Genomic DNA, 16,159 nt, shown 5'->3' on the forward strand with positions numbered 1-16,159 from the left:
GGTCTCAAACACTATGTCATTTCCCACTCTAATGAATACATCTAAATATGTAGAAAAAAAGAACCGTGCATAGAAGTGAGTCGGTTGAGTTGTTCTGCTAATATCAGAATGTCATTATCCCACTAAGAAACAAGTCCCTGTGATCTTCAGGGAAGCGTGTGAATTGGGACAGACAGGTATTTTGTGGTTGAAGGTTTTAATGGAGCCTCTGGCAATTAGTCAGCTTGGAGAATTTACTGCACCTCTATTAAAAAATGCTCCTTTTGTACAGGTACAAGAGCTAAAGGGTATTTTAGAATTCTGCTGTCTATACATTAAGACAGTTTGCAGTTGGTCTTCAATTTGCATGATGTGTTATTTTTTTTTCCCCAGTTATTTCCATTTTTTTTTGTTCTGGTGTTTGGGATTGAAACTATTCTGTTTGCAAGGGTTACTTACCTAGCAACCAGGGAACAGTCTTGAAATGAAAGATGAATTGTAGAGGGGCTGAAAAGTATAAATAAGCAATAATTTATATAAGAATAACAGAACCTTACAGTCAAGGCTTTTTTTTTTTTTTTTTGCTGGGGTTTGCGACCTCTATCAGCCAGATGCAAGCTGGGAAGAGTCAGAATACTCAGGCTAATATTAAAAATATATATATATATCTATAGTATTATCTCTACTATTAAATATACAATGAGGCTCTACTGAAACATTGTTAGGAATAGATCAATCTATAACATGGTAAAAGTTAAAAGAAAGCCAAAGTAAATAATAATAAATGTGAGAATGTCTTTCTGCCCCGGTGCAAATGGTAGTGACACATGTTTTGCCCATGAGCAAGATGTCCGTATCTGACAGCAGGAACAATGCAGGGCAGAGAGGGGCCGCGTTACACAGGAAACATTCCAGGAAAGTCCCAGCAACTTCATACTTTTTGCCCTTAGCATTTAAAGGGCCGGTTTTGTAGTATTTACTGCTGGGCATTTTCTTTTAGGTTTGGGGATTTTGGTTGTAATTCAAGATAATTTGCAATTAGTCATTAAGACTTTTTTGGAATTTAAACTGTTACACAGTCTACAAACATGGCCTGTAACATGTTTGACTTTGGCAAATGAATATAATTCTTTACTTTTTGCCTTGTTTTCCTTAGTCACCGTTAATGCGTTGCCCTTCTGAGCACTTTTGCAATTGATATGAATTATTTTTGCATTCTTTTTGTTTTTATGATATTAGCAGTTTAGCATTGCTAATACCATAAACTGTATAATAGGCACCCAGGCAGGACAAGAGTGCCTTCCTTCCCACTCCTGAACCACACCAATGTGCCTCCCCCAATTACGCATAAGGCTGATGCCACACCAGGCGTAGGGCTGATTTTTTCGGCAAGCGGAAAAACGCTTGCCGAAAATTCAGCCCTGCACACCTGCTACTTGTGCCTGCACCCGAATGAATGGGATACGCTCGGGTGCAGGCACATGTAGCCGATATACGCACGAAAACGCGAGAGAATGCAAAGTCTCGCGTTTTCATGTGTATATCGGCTACATGTGCCTGCACCCGAGCGTATCCCATTCATTCGGGTGCAGGCACAAGTAGCAGGTGTGCAGGGCTGAATTTTCGGCAAGCGTTTTTCCGCTTGCCGAAAAAATCAGCCCTACGCCTGGTGTGGCATCAGCCTTAGCTGTTGAGAAAAAGCAGACAACACTAAGGGGCTGATTTACTAATCTGCAAATCCGAATCCCGAATTTTCGTCACCGTTACGACTTGCGCGAATTGTCGCAACTTTTTCATAGCCATTATGACTTTCGTGAATTGTCGCGACTTTTGCATAGCCATTACGACTTTCAGGAATTGTCGCGACTTTTTCGTATTGAGCGCTCGAAAAATTCGCGACAATTCGCAAAAAAGTCGCAAAATACCGATCATTATGGGAAAAAACGCAATTCGGACGCTTTTCGGACGTGGATTAGTTAATGTGCCCCTAAGTATGCACAGCTAAAGCCGATCCAGATCTGGAATCCCCTGCAAGACAAAATAAAGGGGCACTTAATACACCCACCAACCCCACAGCAATGTGCTGCTTCTTCTGGTACCTGAAATAGGGCAATCTAGGGGCCGCATCCTGGTGCAATTAGGGAGGCCTTTCCATGGCTATTACCTATTATTTAAGACTTATTCTTTAATATCAGGTGCAAAAGTGCTAAAAAGAAAAAAAGTCATTGGTCCAGACAAAACAGCAGGGGGCACTCCTGTTACAAATACAAGACATTAGCAGTATAAAACTGATAATATCATAAAACATGTCAAAAAGAAAAGAAAAAGGAATGAAATTGCAAATGTCCAGGAAAGGGCACTAGAATATGGGTGGGCATATGCTTCTTTAAAAAGAGAAGCCATAATAATTGCAGCATTGGTATTATTTTAGGTGGGATTGAGCAGGACAATTTTACTACATAGTCCCCATAAGCACCCCCCTCTTCATTTCATAGTCACACAACTACTATTTCATTATCAGTTTCACAAAATGCTAAATACAGTGGCTCTCAGTGTGTTATGGGCACAAATATTGTATTCGGACCCGCAAGATGCTATGTCTTTGATGCGCCCTGTGTGAAGGAACGCAGAACATATGTAAAATGTTTAATGCACAATTATGCAGCAAAATCTATTCAGCTGTTGGCAGATTAGCACCGCTGCCCCCTCTCCGCCGCAAGGTCATTAATAAGCCCCTCCGATTGGCCTTTGTTTTCCTTTGAGCAGTAAAAAAAAAAAATGCAACTGTTGCCCATTTTATCCTCATTTTTCAGCTGACACAGAGCGAGAAAGGGAAGGATCACTGATCTGTAACCGATCCCTCTCTCCCCTGGGCTTTGTTTGGGGAAACCTGATGTATGGGCCGAGCGGTTATTAATCAGGGAGCTGACAGGAGGGTGCAGGTGTTTTTTGTTTAAATAAGAGCAAGCCTATGTTTTCTCGTTTAACCCTGTGTCGTTCCACAGGGCCCTGAGCAATAATGAGCGGCACGCAGACCTTTTGTGGAAAAAGGCAAATAAAAGAAAAATGGCCAGGTTTAATTAACTTTACAGCTTTGCTTTTCAAATGGCAGTGCTCGTTGTAGTGGAATGTAGAAATTTGGGACATGTAATCCCCAGAACAATATAAAGCATGAATACCTTCCCGCATGTGTTACTGGTTGTACTGACAGAGGGCAAACACCGCTTTAGACTTACCCCTCTAGAAACAGCGACAGATCTACTGGAGAGAGGGCCCCTGCACCAGGCCCGGACTGGCAATCTGTGGGTTCTGGCAAATGCCAGAGGGGCTGCTGTAAGATGCCATAGACAGTCACTATTTATTGGGCTGCTGAGGAGCTGTTTGGGCCTCTGTGTACTTAATATACCAGGGCCTATTTTGACTCCCAGTCCACGCCTAACTGGCACACAGGGGGCACTTGTGAGTATTTTGCTGCCCATGTAATTTCAAGGTAGGCAGTTGGACAAATGCTTAAAATTACCCTCTCATTAAACTAAATGTTAATTGACTTGGCCCCTGCCGGAGCAGTTATGGGTCAAGCAATTATTATTAGCTGGCAGAGAAACCGCTCACACTGCTCTTGGCCCTCCTATTGATTTCACTGGACATCAGTAAATACTGACTTTACTAAAGTGTCTATGCCAACCCAGATAGCCCCCAGCAACCAAGATTAGCAATTAAAACCCATGTAGGTTTTTGGAGTATGGGAGGAAACCGTAGTCTCTGGAGGAAACTCGTGCAGACATGGGTAGGTTATAGATTATAACACCTTGCAGATAGTTCCCTGGCTGGAATCAAGCCTAGGACCCCAAGGCTGCAGTGCTAACTTCTGCATGTTGTTTGATAGTACAGAAACCAGTCCAGTCTGCAGCATACATCTAAATAATGTATAATTAGCCGTGCTGGATATGTATTTAATGAAAGGATGAGGTGATGACCCCAGTGCCAAATGCATGGCATGTAGCCCTGATTAAGGTCAAAGGATGACCGCATATAGCTAGAATACAGCTGTGGCTGAACTGCTAGTCTAGTTCTGACTCAGTGGAGCCTCTTCTCATCTTCAACCAGAACCGAACCTACAAGTTACCTATTTACCCATTGGTTGCAGGGAATATTGTATACGTATATAAGCACCTGGGCCTCTGTTTCCTTAGTATAGCATTCCTTTCTGTATACAAAGGCTCTATGCACCGAGCAAGGTATGCATCCATAAATGAAGAGACTAGAAGAAGAAGAAAAGGATTTATGATAAGCAGGGTGTACTTCTCCTTTAAGTTTTATAAAGCCTGTAAGAAATGCCAGAATGGCCGCATAGTTGAGGGATTGTAAAACTATTCTTTGAATGTGGATTAAGCACCTTGAAACCTAAGCTTTTAGGTGGGGTCCTGTGTAGCATTTGTTCTTTAGCTTATTAGTTTCACTTCTAACGGCCGGTCTGGTTCCCAGCCCTTAGTAAACCGTAGATCGGCATGTGTCCATAAACATTGATTATGGTGAAAAAAGGACACTTAGTCAATGGTGGTTTTCTCCCTGCACCGCTAATAAGCTAACACATGATTTAAAAAATAAATAAATTACTGGTCTCGAAATTCTGTCTAGGAGTCAAGGATTCCGACATGTCCATAGATCAGGATTTGTGGGTTGGGGCTTCTGTACCTCTGGATACAGCCTTATAAACCTGGAATATGACTTGGGTCTTGGGTAACCAATCACAAGCCTCAGTACTGGACAGCTGGAGGCACTCCTTATATTGCCAATGGGCCCAGTATGCTAGTCAGGAATAATTTTTCTACATGCAAAGAATAATCCTAAATGGCATGGCACAGCCAATTAGACCTATCGCACAGATGTCCATTAACGCAGGCAGAAAGTACTTCTTTGGGCACTGCATCAATAGCCTGCTCTTGCGTGCGACCAGTAGCCGTGATGTTGAATTTAAAAGCGTTAATTCTGTGTCTGTCTCCTGCAGGCGTTTAGATGCAAACCACATTGTCACGGTTCCAGAAGACAGCTTTGAGGGCCTTGTGCAACTTCGTCATCTCTGGCTGGACGACAACAGCTTGACTGAAGTGCCAATTCGTCCACTCAGCAACCTCCCATCTCTACAGGCCTTGACGCTGGCGCTTAACAAAATCTCCCATATACCTGATTATGCTTTTTCCAATCTGTCCAGCCTTGTGGTTTTGTAAGTATTGGCCTAGTTAGTCCATAATTTGCCTATACCCCCATCAATTTGCCTGTCTGCCTCTCTGTATTTCTGACACGTATATCAATATCACTTATCTATAACTGTTTTTCTGGCGGTTTATCAGCATTTATCAATGTATCTGCCTTTGAAACATAGGATTATTTAATGCAGTCTGTCTGTTAGATATAAGGATGAACATAAAGTATTAAATAATATATTGGTCACTTGCCTCACCAATACCTGTAGGTTACCAATTGGCAAGCCCTTTAACTTGACTAATAAGGTCTAATTTCAACCATGGCACCTTCTGTGTATCAAAAATAGTATGTATATTCATAAGTACAAAGTTAGAAAGCAAATAACAGAGGCAAAAGCCTCCTGAGATACCAAAGCATGATGTACACAAGTACCTTGCTAGATGGGGGCAGCTGGAAATAAAGGATTTAGAAGAACAGTCACTGAATAGGTAAAATACCAAAGTTCTAAGGTTTAGAATTAGTTACTGGATCCAGCATATAGACATCAAAGCAATGCATGTTGGGTTGTAGTGATGCTTGAGGCCAGGGATACTGTTCAGTATCCCTGATAGCTGCCCAAGCTATGATCTGTGGTGCAGTCATGTTAATAAACAGAAACAGGGGGACAGAAACTGAGCTAATGTTTCTAAATAGAAGCCTGTTTTCCCGCCCGTCTCTAGTCTTTCTTTAGCCAAACCATTTCTCCATCTATCGTAATTATCCATCACAATTTTGTGTCCTTACTTTGGTTCCAGACATCTTCACAACAATAAAATCAGGACCCTCGGACCACATTGTTTCCATGGGCTGGATAACCTCGAAGCTCTGTAAGTAGGATGAAATTTCCTTTCTATTTTAACTCAAGTCTCCATGGACTTATTCTTTTGTGCAGTGATCAAAGACCCCCATAGCATGACTTGAACTTGTTTGTACATTCTGACAAAGTACCTCAAAAAGGATACTTCCCTTCATTACAGTTGTTTTGCCCGGGGGGTTGCAAGGATGAGTTGCATCCGCATAGTATAATTACTTTTACAGAATGAAATGCAGGATGTGGGCAGGATTTCATTTAGACATATTACCTCGAAAATGCCATTCCTTCTCAGAAAGCTTATTTTGGGATTTTGGGTGACGTTCCAGATACACAATAATCATACCAACAAAAAATATATAAATGCGCTTAACTTCTTCTGCAATGCAACTTAGTAGCTTTCTTTTTTAAACAACTATTCTTTTTCATTTCATTTTCACATTTTTGTTTTTTTTCTTTTTGGTGCAAATTATTTTTTAGGGGACAACAGATTCACAAACCATAAAACAGAATTAATGATCTGGGCATTTGGCACCTAACCAATGATTGTCTTCTTACAGCCACAATTTGTACCTATTCCACTCTAAAGGTGGCCATACACCTTCAGATCCGCTCGCTTGGCGACATCGCCAAGCGAGCGGATCTGAAGGTGTATGGCCACCTTTAGAGTGGAATAGGTACAAATTGTGGCTGTAAGAAGATTTACGGGTGGGCGATATCGGGAGAATCCAGGCTAATTTGATTGTTTGGCCCTGGAGCCAAACTATCTAATTATAACGACGGGTATAGGCAAAGTCGGTTCGGGGACTGCATCAATGAGCCGATCCAACCCAACTAGATTTTTTAACCTGCCTGATTGATATCTGGCTGATTTCAGGCCAGATATCGGTTGGGCAGGCCCGTTGGTAGTGCCCATACACGGGCCGATTAGCTGCCGAATCGGTCTAAGGGACCCATATTGGCAGCTAGAATCGGCCAGTGTATGGGGACCTTAAGGCTAATGCCCCATGGAAAGATATTTATCACAGGTGACTAATCTCTATGCGGGGCATTAGCCTAAAGCTGGCCCTACACAAAATTACATACTGACAAAGTCAGTATTTTATTGGCCTGTGTATGGAGTCAAAACAACTGCCTCCTTCAGAACTGATTGGGCTGGCTGATAGGCTGAGGTCCTCTTCTGACAGGTCTAAACAAGGCCAAAGCTTGGGATTAGCCCACCTGGGTGGCCAAATAGGGCCAAGATTTACTTGTGTAACACCATGGCAAACAAGGAGGTCTTCCTGTGTGTGGCCCGATTTGTAGCTCAATTTGACAGATACCTCCCCAGGCAGAAGTTAATATGAATAAGCCTTCTGTTATGAGGTAATTGGTCCTGTTCTATATATAGGTATATGTAAACTATTTTTTTCTGTTAATAGTATCCCTTTAAGTTCTTTTCTCCGTAGTCAGAATATAACTCTGTGTTAGTTATTAGTTCAGTGTACAGTCGACTTAAAAATCCTATAAATTGGTGTAGTTAAAAGGGATTCTGCTTTAAAATGACCTCCTAGTAGTAAGCGCTCTATTTGGTGATCCAGAGCATACTCTTATTTTAAAAAGGATAGAACGGCAGGAGCATTAGATGTGAAAGAACTTATTACACTTAAACCAAACACGGCACATTGGTAGAACCAGTAAACACCCCAAAGTGGTGCCAGTCGCCTCTTGTGATAAGAGATTGAATTTCTAAATGGCGTCTATCTGACAAAGGCTGTTTCTTGGTATAACCAGTCCATTTGGTTTAATTTACACTGATCTGCATGCAAAAATATTGGTTGTAGTTAGATAGTCCTCTGTGCAAAATGCTCTCTGCATTTCTAAAGGAAACCTTCATAGTTGATGTTTTTCTGATAGTGGAAAGATAGCCTTGCTCTTTGGAAGGACAAACCTACATGGCTTTGGGCCCAAGGTCCAAGCGACTGATAATTACAGTTTAGCCAACTCTTACGTGTCCTTTAAAGAGAATATTGAGAAATAGCACAGGCATTTACTGCAGTTACCTTTTAAGCTGGACATCATAGGCAGATTTAATTTTAAGCTGTCTATTCGTCCCCTTCACACTGGGTTTATCAGCTTGTTGATGTGGTTCTCTCCCAACCTTCGTTATAATCCAGTTGTTGGTCTAAATCAGGGGTCCCCAATCTTTCTTACTCGTGAGCCACATTCAAATGTAAAAAGACTTGGAGAAAGTTCATGGAGGAGCCAAATAAGGGCTCAGATTGGCTATTAGGCAGCCTTTATGCACACTATCAGCTTACAGGGGCTTTATTTGGTAGGAAATCTTGTTTTTATTCAACCTAAACTTGCCCCCAAGTCAGGAATTCAAAAATAACTCCCTGGTTTGGGGGCACTGAGAGCAACATCCAAGGGGTTGGGGAGCAACATGTTGTGTCTGAGCCACTGGTTGGGGAACACTGGGCTAAATGATCAAATCTGCCCAATATTGCACATAGGTGGCCTGGAAAAAGTCAGTGCAGGAAAAAGTTGCTGAAAAATAACAAAACTTGCACCGGAAAAAAAGAGCTTTAGTAAATGACCCCCTTAATTTATAGTTGTTAAATACACTGTATGTGCAGTTGTTTTTAAATGCTATTTTTCTATTCTTCTCAGGGATCTAAATTACAACAACCTCATTGATTTTCCTGACTCCATCAGGTCCTTGCCTAATTTAAAGGAGCTGTAAGTATTTTTCATTCTTTCTAAGCACTAGCATTGTAGATTATGAGAATCCTTCAATTCATTGAATATATTTGAATGTACAGGTATATGGGATCCCTTATCTGGAAAGCCGTAATCCAGAAAATTCTGAGTAACGGAAAGGCTATCTCCTATAGAATTATTTGCTTATAATGGAGTCTAATTTAAAAAAATGTTTTCCTTTTTCTCTGTAATAATAAAACAGTACCTGTACTTGATCCCAACTAAGATATAATTACCCCTTATTGGGGGCAGAACAGCCCTATTGGGTTTATTTAATGGTTAAATGATTCCCTTTTCTCTGTAATAATAAAACAGTACCTGTACTTGATCCCAACTAAGATATAATTACCCCTTATTGGGGGCAGAACAGCCCTATTGGGTTTATTTAATGGTTAAATGATTCCCTTTTCTCTGTAATAATAAAACAGTACCTGTACTTGATCCCAACTAAGATATAACTACCCCTTATTGGGGGCAGAACAGCCCTATTGGGTTTATTTAATGGTTAAATGATTCCCTTTTCTCTGTAATAATAAAACAGTACCTGTACTTGATCCCAACTAAGATATAATTACCCCTTATTGGGGCAGAACAGCCCTATTGGGTTTATTTAATGGTTAAATGATTCCCTTTTCTCTGTAATAATAAAACAGTACCTGTACTTGATCCCAACTAAGATATAATTACCCCTTATTGGGGGCAGAACAGCCCTATTGGGTTTATTTCATGGTTAAATGATTCCCTTTTCTCTGTAATAATAAAACAGTACCTGTACTTGATCCCAACTAAGATATAATTAATCCTTATTGGGGGCAAAACAAGCTTATTGGGTTTATTCAATATTTAAATGATTTTTAGCAGACCTAAGATTTGGAGATCAAAATTACAGAAAGATCACTTATCCATAAAACCCCAGGTCCGGAGCATTCTGGATGACAGGTCCCATACCTGTATTTAAATGATTGTGTCTTCTCATACTGTTTTGTTTTTGTATCTATCTAGAGGTTTTCACAGCAATTCTATCACGATAATCCCAGATGGAGCATTCGTGAAGAACCCACTATTAAGGACCATGTAAGTAAAACATTACCTGCATTGTATCCTGTACAGTTCAGAAATGCTGTTAAAACAAAATGCTCCTGTTTGTATTTTAAGAGCAATATTGTGCTTCAGTGTGTAATACATTGTACATTGTATGTGCTGTTTTTAAACCATTTTGCTTTTCCCTGTTGTATCTTATAAAGAGGCCTATGTCAATGCTCAATCATTAGGTATTCATTGTCTACATCAGGGATCCCCAACCTTTTATGCGTGTGAGTCACATTCAAATGGAAAAAGTTTTGGGGAGCAACGCAAGCATCACAATAGTTTAGGGGGATGTCTAATAAGAGCTTTAATTGGCTATTTGGTAGCCCCTATGTGGCCTGGCAGCCTACAGAAGGCTCTGTTTGACATTACACTGGTTTTTTTTATAGAACCAAAACTTGCCTCCCAGCCAAGAATTCAAAAATAAGAACCCACTGGGAGCAACATTTAATTGGTTGGTGAGCAACATGTTGCCCCCGAGCCACTGGTTGTGGGGATCACGGGTCTACATATATACTATTGGACTATAGGAAATTTTGTTCTAATGCCTGTTCAGTTGGAATTGCTTGAAAGGGCCGTCATAAACTGCAGAAGTGGGGCCATTTGCAATCCCATATATCTTTAGCGTTCATATAAATGTAACATTTCAAACATATAAGAAATACAGGCAACCTTGGTGTCCTAGGGTTGGCACTTGGTTTTGTCCATCTACAGCAGCCTAGAAAATGTAGACCTGGCTGCTACTTGTTGCTATCTATTCCCTATGGAAGCAAGCAGCAACTTGTCTACTGTGTGGGCTGTTGGGTCTGTTGTGTTTGGGCTGTGTAGCTTCTGTCGTGTGCTGGATGATTTTACACAGTGGTTGTGGGTGGGAAATATTATCTTAAACTGGTCCAGAAACTTGCAGTTACAAGCCAAGATAGGGTATGCCTTTAATTAATTAGCTGCAGCTACAAGGGTCCTATTCTGAACCCCACAGCAGTGCCTGGTAAACCTCCATTTCCCCGGTCCCTTGCACTCCTAAACTCTAAATGCTCCTCCTCTGTGCTTATTATAAGTTACACGGTCGATGAGCGGTTTCATTAACCAGATAACTCTCTTAAAATTTTCAGACACTTGTACGATAATCCTTTGTCTTTCGTTGGGAATTCAGCATTTCAGAACTTATCAGACCTCCACTTCTTGTAAGTACTTGTCTACCCCTTGTTAGAACGTGTGAAGTGAGATACTTGACACAAGCAATGGCACTATCTGCATTCTATAACTATGCCGCATAACTGCACTGTGATTTGGTGACCTCTAAATAGGGTGAAGGGGAACGGCTCCTTAGATACAGCTTCATGGGCAGAGCAGTGTGAAAATAAAGCTTATTATGCAATCTATATGGCAGCTCTTATAGGAATAAATATATACAAACAATGTGATTGGCTGATAAAAAACTAAATCACATCCATTGTCTCTCTCTCTCACTAGAATCATTCGTGGGGCAAGCAATGTTCAGTGGTTTCCTAATCTGACTGGGACTAATAATCTAGAAAGCCTGTAAGTATTTTTTATTTAATTTTTTTTTTTGCTATAAATAGGAAGTCCCAATCTTGCTGCCTCCTATATGAAAGCATTTCCACACTTTTCCCTTATTGTGGCTTTGATCAAATGTGTCCAAAACCATCACCTCCTTATACAGAAGCCATGCTCCTAATGAAACTGGTCAAGGTACGATGGTGTCAAAACCAACAACTGTATGGTTCTAATTTAAACACTAATTTACACTCTCATAACTTTTCAGACTCAGGTGCCAATGCCCCAGGTCCGTCACTTGAAACAGTCAGCCAAAGGGGAGCTATAATTGCTAACCCATGATAAGATGAGACTTGGGTGCAGCAGGCCTGAGTCAGTCATGAGATTCAGCAGGTAGAACACAAGGGTAGAAAGTCATTCCCCAGGAGGACAACATGGTCAGGGGGGAAGATGCCCCAAATTCATAGCTTGTGGTGGAAATCTGTCCTGTGCACAGAAGTTGAAGTCACTCCAGCTTCAAGTTGCATTGGCCTTCAAGTTCGGGGTGCAAGTCTCTATAAGAGACACATTTATAATGGAAACAAAATTGCCCATTGCTGGAGGAAATATATAAAAATGAGGGCTTCCTGCTCAAAGTGGTGCTGCTCTTAATCCACCGATGAATTCCTCCACACTTCTTAACCATAATAAAGGAGGAAAACCTGCTTCCTTCCAACCAATGTTCATGTCCCTGTGATCCAACAGTGTTTTAATCCCTTACAGAGATAGGCATCCATTTTGCAGACCCCAGGTCTTTCACTGCCAGCCATCCTGTTCCTTAAATGTGGCTTGGAGTTCCAACATGAAAAACAAAAGTTTAAAGCCTAAACAAACCTGCTAACTAAAGTGAGCCGATACTTATGAGTGTATCTTTTAGGTAGGGCAACAATAAATCTGAAGGATGTGGGTTGGACCTGTCTATATTAAAGAGGAGGCTTTTCAGTTTGATGTTGTCTTGTCACCAGTGGACAGACACATAGTAACCAGCCATTTCTATACTTACAGGTAGGGCCAGTAGAGAAATCCTATCATTGGTGGAATGCTTTGGGCATTTGTGCAGCTGATGAGTCTGCATGGAACCCATTTGTGAAGTTGGTGGGCTCCAACCCATTTAGGTCCACCACTTGGGTGCCCACATTGGTCAAATATTTTAAATTGTTCCTTCATATTTATCAGTGCCCGTACAATAGGAAGTTATGGTACAAAACTAAAATGGCTCTAGTACATGTCCTTAGGCCTCTCTGCATTTTTCCTGTTGAGTGAGGTGAATAAGATAGAAAGCAGATCCCGTAGAGATCCCCACAGAATAGAAGAATGCTCATTTATCACAGGAGCATGGGTATGTGTTTCTTCTCATGGAAATCATCCCTAAGAGCTCGCAGAAACGGCAGTAAATCTGGAGCCTCTGAAGCCATTTTCTCTCTTGCGTTTTATCTTTACATCTGTAATCACACAATCTTGTTTAAATATTTACACACACGTCTGTTTTGTTGTAAAGGACCTTGACGGGCACAAAGATAAGAAGTATTCCGATAAAGTTTTGCCAAGAGCAGAAGATGCTTCGAACTTTGTAAGTACATACATTTAATCTTCATACTCCACTATCTAGCCCCCCCCCCCCCTTTTTTTTTTTTAAGGACAAGTATATATATATGTTTTCTTCTGGTAAACATTACAGCCTTATAGAATATATTTGCAATGCAAAAAAAAACAAGACATCTGATAAAAATCTTCTCAGAATTAGAAAGTCCGATCTTTTCTGACACTGGTCAGTGTCAGACCCATAAAGTAGTAGATTTCCCCTGAGTAAAATGGTTGCCAATAAAATTCTATTGTGTAGCTAGTGTAAAATAGTAATATATGCCCCTTTTAGAATTAGGGTTTACCTTTTGGTATTTGATTTTCCTAGCAGTATAGTATGTATGGGGACTGCATTCAGCTTGTTGTCCTTCCCCTGGGTACAGACCTTCGGCTAAGGAAGTAGCGTTGACATCCAAATTTCAGCCAGAAGAGAAGCACCCCAAAAGTGCTGCCACCTTTTTTGCTTAATGGGAAGGCATGACTTAACTAGTAGTTGGCACTTTGCAACCTGAAGTGGACATTAACCGTTTGAAAAGTACCAGTACTATCAAAGTCCTATTGAAATAATTGGGACATACCTAGGTCCAACTCCGGACGGGACTACTGATCAACATGATTCTTTCTGACCCTGGTGTTATTAGACTATGGCGCTAGTTTATGTAAGCTCTTTTGGGCAGGGCTCTCTTCACCTCTTGTATCGGTTACTGATTGCTTTATATGTTACTCTGTATGTCCAATGTATGTAACCCACATATTGTACAGCGCTGCGGAATATGTTGGCGCTTTATAAATAAATGTTAATGTAATGTGACCAGTTCTATACACACTAAATATATATATATATTTCCCTTTTATTCTAAGGGACTTATCGTACAATGAGATCTCGGCACTGGTTGGATTTGAAGGTTGCAGTTCCCTAGAGGAAGTGTAAGTACACAAACCTTTCATTTATGCCATTTATATTGGTGGGTACTTTCATATATATCTGTATAGTGTTTAAGGGCAACGCTTTGTGCTAAAATACTCCCACACACCATATGCTTCAAACTGTGGCCATGCACCACTTTTTATGCAAAAGAATGTACATTTAGGAGAGAAGACTGATATCTTACAAGCTGTGCTCCACAATGGCATCAACAAGTGCCCTAGGGGGTGTTTTCTCCTGCACATTTAGTACTGGATAGGCCTTTGCTTGATTTTCTGAATTCTGGAAACAGAAAAGATCAGAGCATCATAATCCTGTAGATAATGATCAGTGGGCACATTTTAGAACATCAGCCATTGATCCGTGCTTATTAACCTTTATGTTGAACCGCTAATGGCTGAGCAGGAATAAAGGACAAAGAAGGAACTTTCATTTTGCCAGCTGAGCCTGGCCAACTATGTACTAGGGATATGGGCAGTTTTGAAATTGAATCTACTGATCAGTTGATAGGAAGTAAAGAGGGAAAACCAGCTCTACTTTAATTCCTGCTCTTCCAATTGTTTGGGCTGTGGCCCCAAACACATGATAACATAAAGAAGAGGGCCATATTGGGTATGATATCTGTCCATTCGCCCCACTGTCAGATATGTTTGATACAGTACATGATGAGCCCGTGTATGACCTCCTTAACTCACAGTATTCCATCAACAGAAGGCTGGGGTGTTTGAACCTTTATAATTGCTGGTTAATAGACCCCTTTCCCTGTAAAATGCCCCACTTATTCCAGATTTCCTTTTAATAACCTGTCAGGCTTTAATTAAATACCAGTAACCACCAATGCATATATAAGCCCCCTAAATACCAGGTTTCAGTGCGTCAAATACTTCACTCCTGGGAAATGGTCAGAACTGATTTCACAGAGTACAAAACATTTAGTTAGAGATTGTCTTAGTGATTCCAGCAGTCATTCAAGCTTGTGCATTGTTTGTCTTTGTAATAAACAACTGTTTTTGCAGAGGCATATAAGGAGTTATGTAATCAGAGACCCTAAGTTTGCCCACAAGCACTAACCTATAGCAACCAATCAGCAGGAAGCATTTACTGGTTTAAGGCAAACATCGTATTGGTTACTGCTCCTAGGCAAACTTAGTGCCTTTTATTACATATGGGGGATAGTGCACTTGATTTGAAAAAGCCCATTATTAAATGGGCTTATAATAACACTCCCTGATTTTCAATGTGAATAATCCTAAACTATTATTGGGAAAACATTCAGGTACCAAACCAAGTGTACCAGTTACTATGTCATCCTCCTTCCTGGCCCTGCTATGGATTGGAACATGGAAATGGTAATTGCATCCGCTGTGCACACCTCATTTAACAGCATCCGTCGGCACCTCCAGCGCTTATCTCTCTCCCTACATTTCCTGTTTGTCTCTTGTTATACTCACCCACAACTGTGCTCCCATAGGGCAGACGCCCTCCCACTTCACACACAAATCCTTTTTGAGTTTGATGTTCCCGGGTTTACGTCAGTCTGTTTGCTGCATGTAAATGATTGTTGTTTCTATGGCTTGTGTTTTGCAGTTATCTGCAGAATAATCAGATCCAAGAAGTCCAGAATGAGACGTTCCAAGGCCTGGCAGCTTTACGAATGCTGTAAGTGCATTTTTTCCATGCCCCTCAATTGCAGTAGATTTTAGCACCTTATTATGAGTTTTGCTGTTTAATCAATTGTTTGGGCACCAGTGAAACATGCACAAGATCAGCAAAAATAGGTTTTCCATCATTTATAAACACACACTCTGATATGTATGTGTATGTGGTAGACAAGGCAACCGATATTGGTAAAAGCCTTGGATTTAGGTCGGGCAGGACTGAAAATTGAAAGGCACCTGAACATAATAATGATAATGCTGAATTGGCAGATGGGGTAAAGAATTCCCTTTTTTTTTTACCTGCATATCTAATGATTCAGCTCTTAACGAGTAGAGTGGACGATTGATCTTTCCTACGACCAATGGTTGCGGGAAAGATCGTAATTGTAGTGTGTTTGGTCAGCTGGCGTGGTCTTATCTGATGAAGCTAGCTCCTAATAAGGACTAGCCAGTAACCCCCAGTGTCAATATTGGAGCAGTTGGCTGCCCCACCAAGTACTAAGGTGCAGGCAGGGGTGTTAGATATCCAGGTACAGGGTAGCAATAGGCTTCAGAAAATGGTGCTTCTTGAGCAAC

The 16,159-nt window shown here is 40.9% G+C and overlaps 1 protein-coding gene across 1 annotated transcript in view; it reads left to right on the top strand.

Annotated features, from left to right (window-relative positions):
* lgr4 (leucine-rich repeat containing G protein-coupled receptor 4) overlaps nucleotides 1-16,159 on the top strand; it is an 80,289-nt gene that overhangs the window by 57,151 nt on the left and 6,979 nt on the right. The window contains 9 exon segments of the mRNA NM_001126498.1: nucleotides 4,988-5,203; nucleotides 5,979-6,050; nucleotides 8,687-8,755; nucleotides 9,779-9,850; nucleotides 10,975-11,046; nucleotides 11,336-11,404; nucleotides 12,918-12,989; nucleotides 13,862-13,927; nucleotides 15,513-15,584. Coding sequence (NP_001119970.1) covers nucleotides 4,988-5,203; nucleotides 5,979-6,050; nucleotides 8,687-8,755; nucleotides 9,779-9,850; nucleotides 10,975-11,046; nucleotides 11,336-11,404; nucleotides 12,918-12,989; nucleotides 13,862-13,927; nucleotides 15,513-15,584 — 780 coding nt within the window.

The sequence above is a fragment of the Xenopus tropicalis genome, chromosome 4 (assembly GCF_000004195.4).
Source record: "Xenopus tropicalis strain Nigerian chromosome 4, UCB_Xtro_10.0, whole genome shotgun sequence".
Taxonomy (NCBI): domain Eukaryota; kingdom Metazoa; phylum Chordata; class Amphibia; order Anura; family Pipidae; genus Xenopus; species Xenopus tropicalis.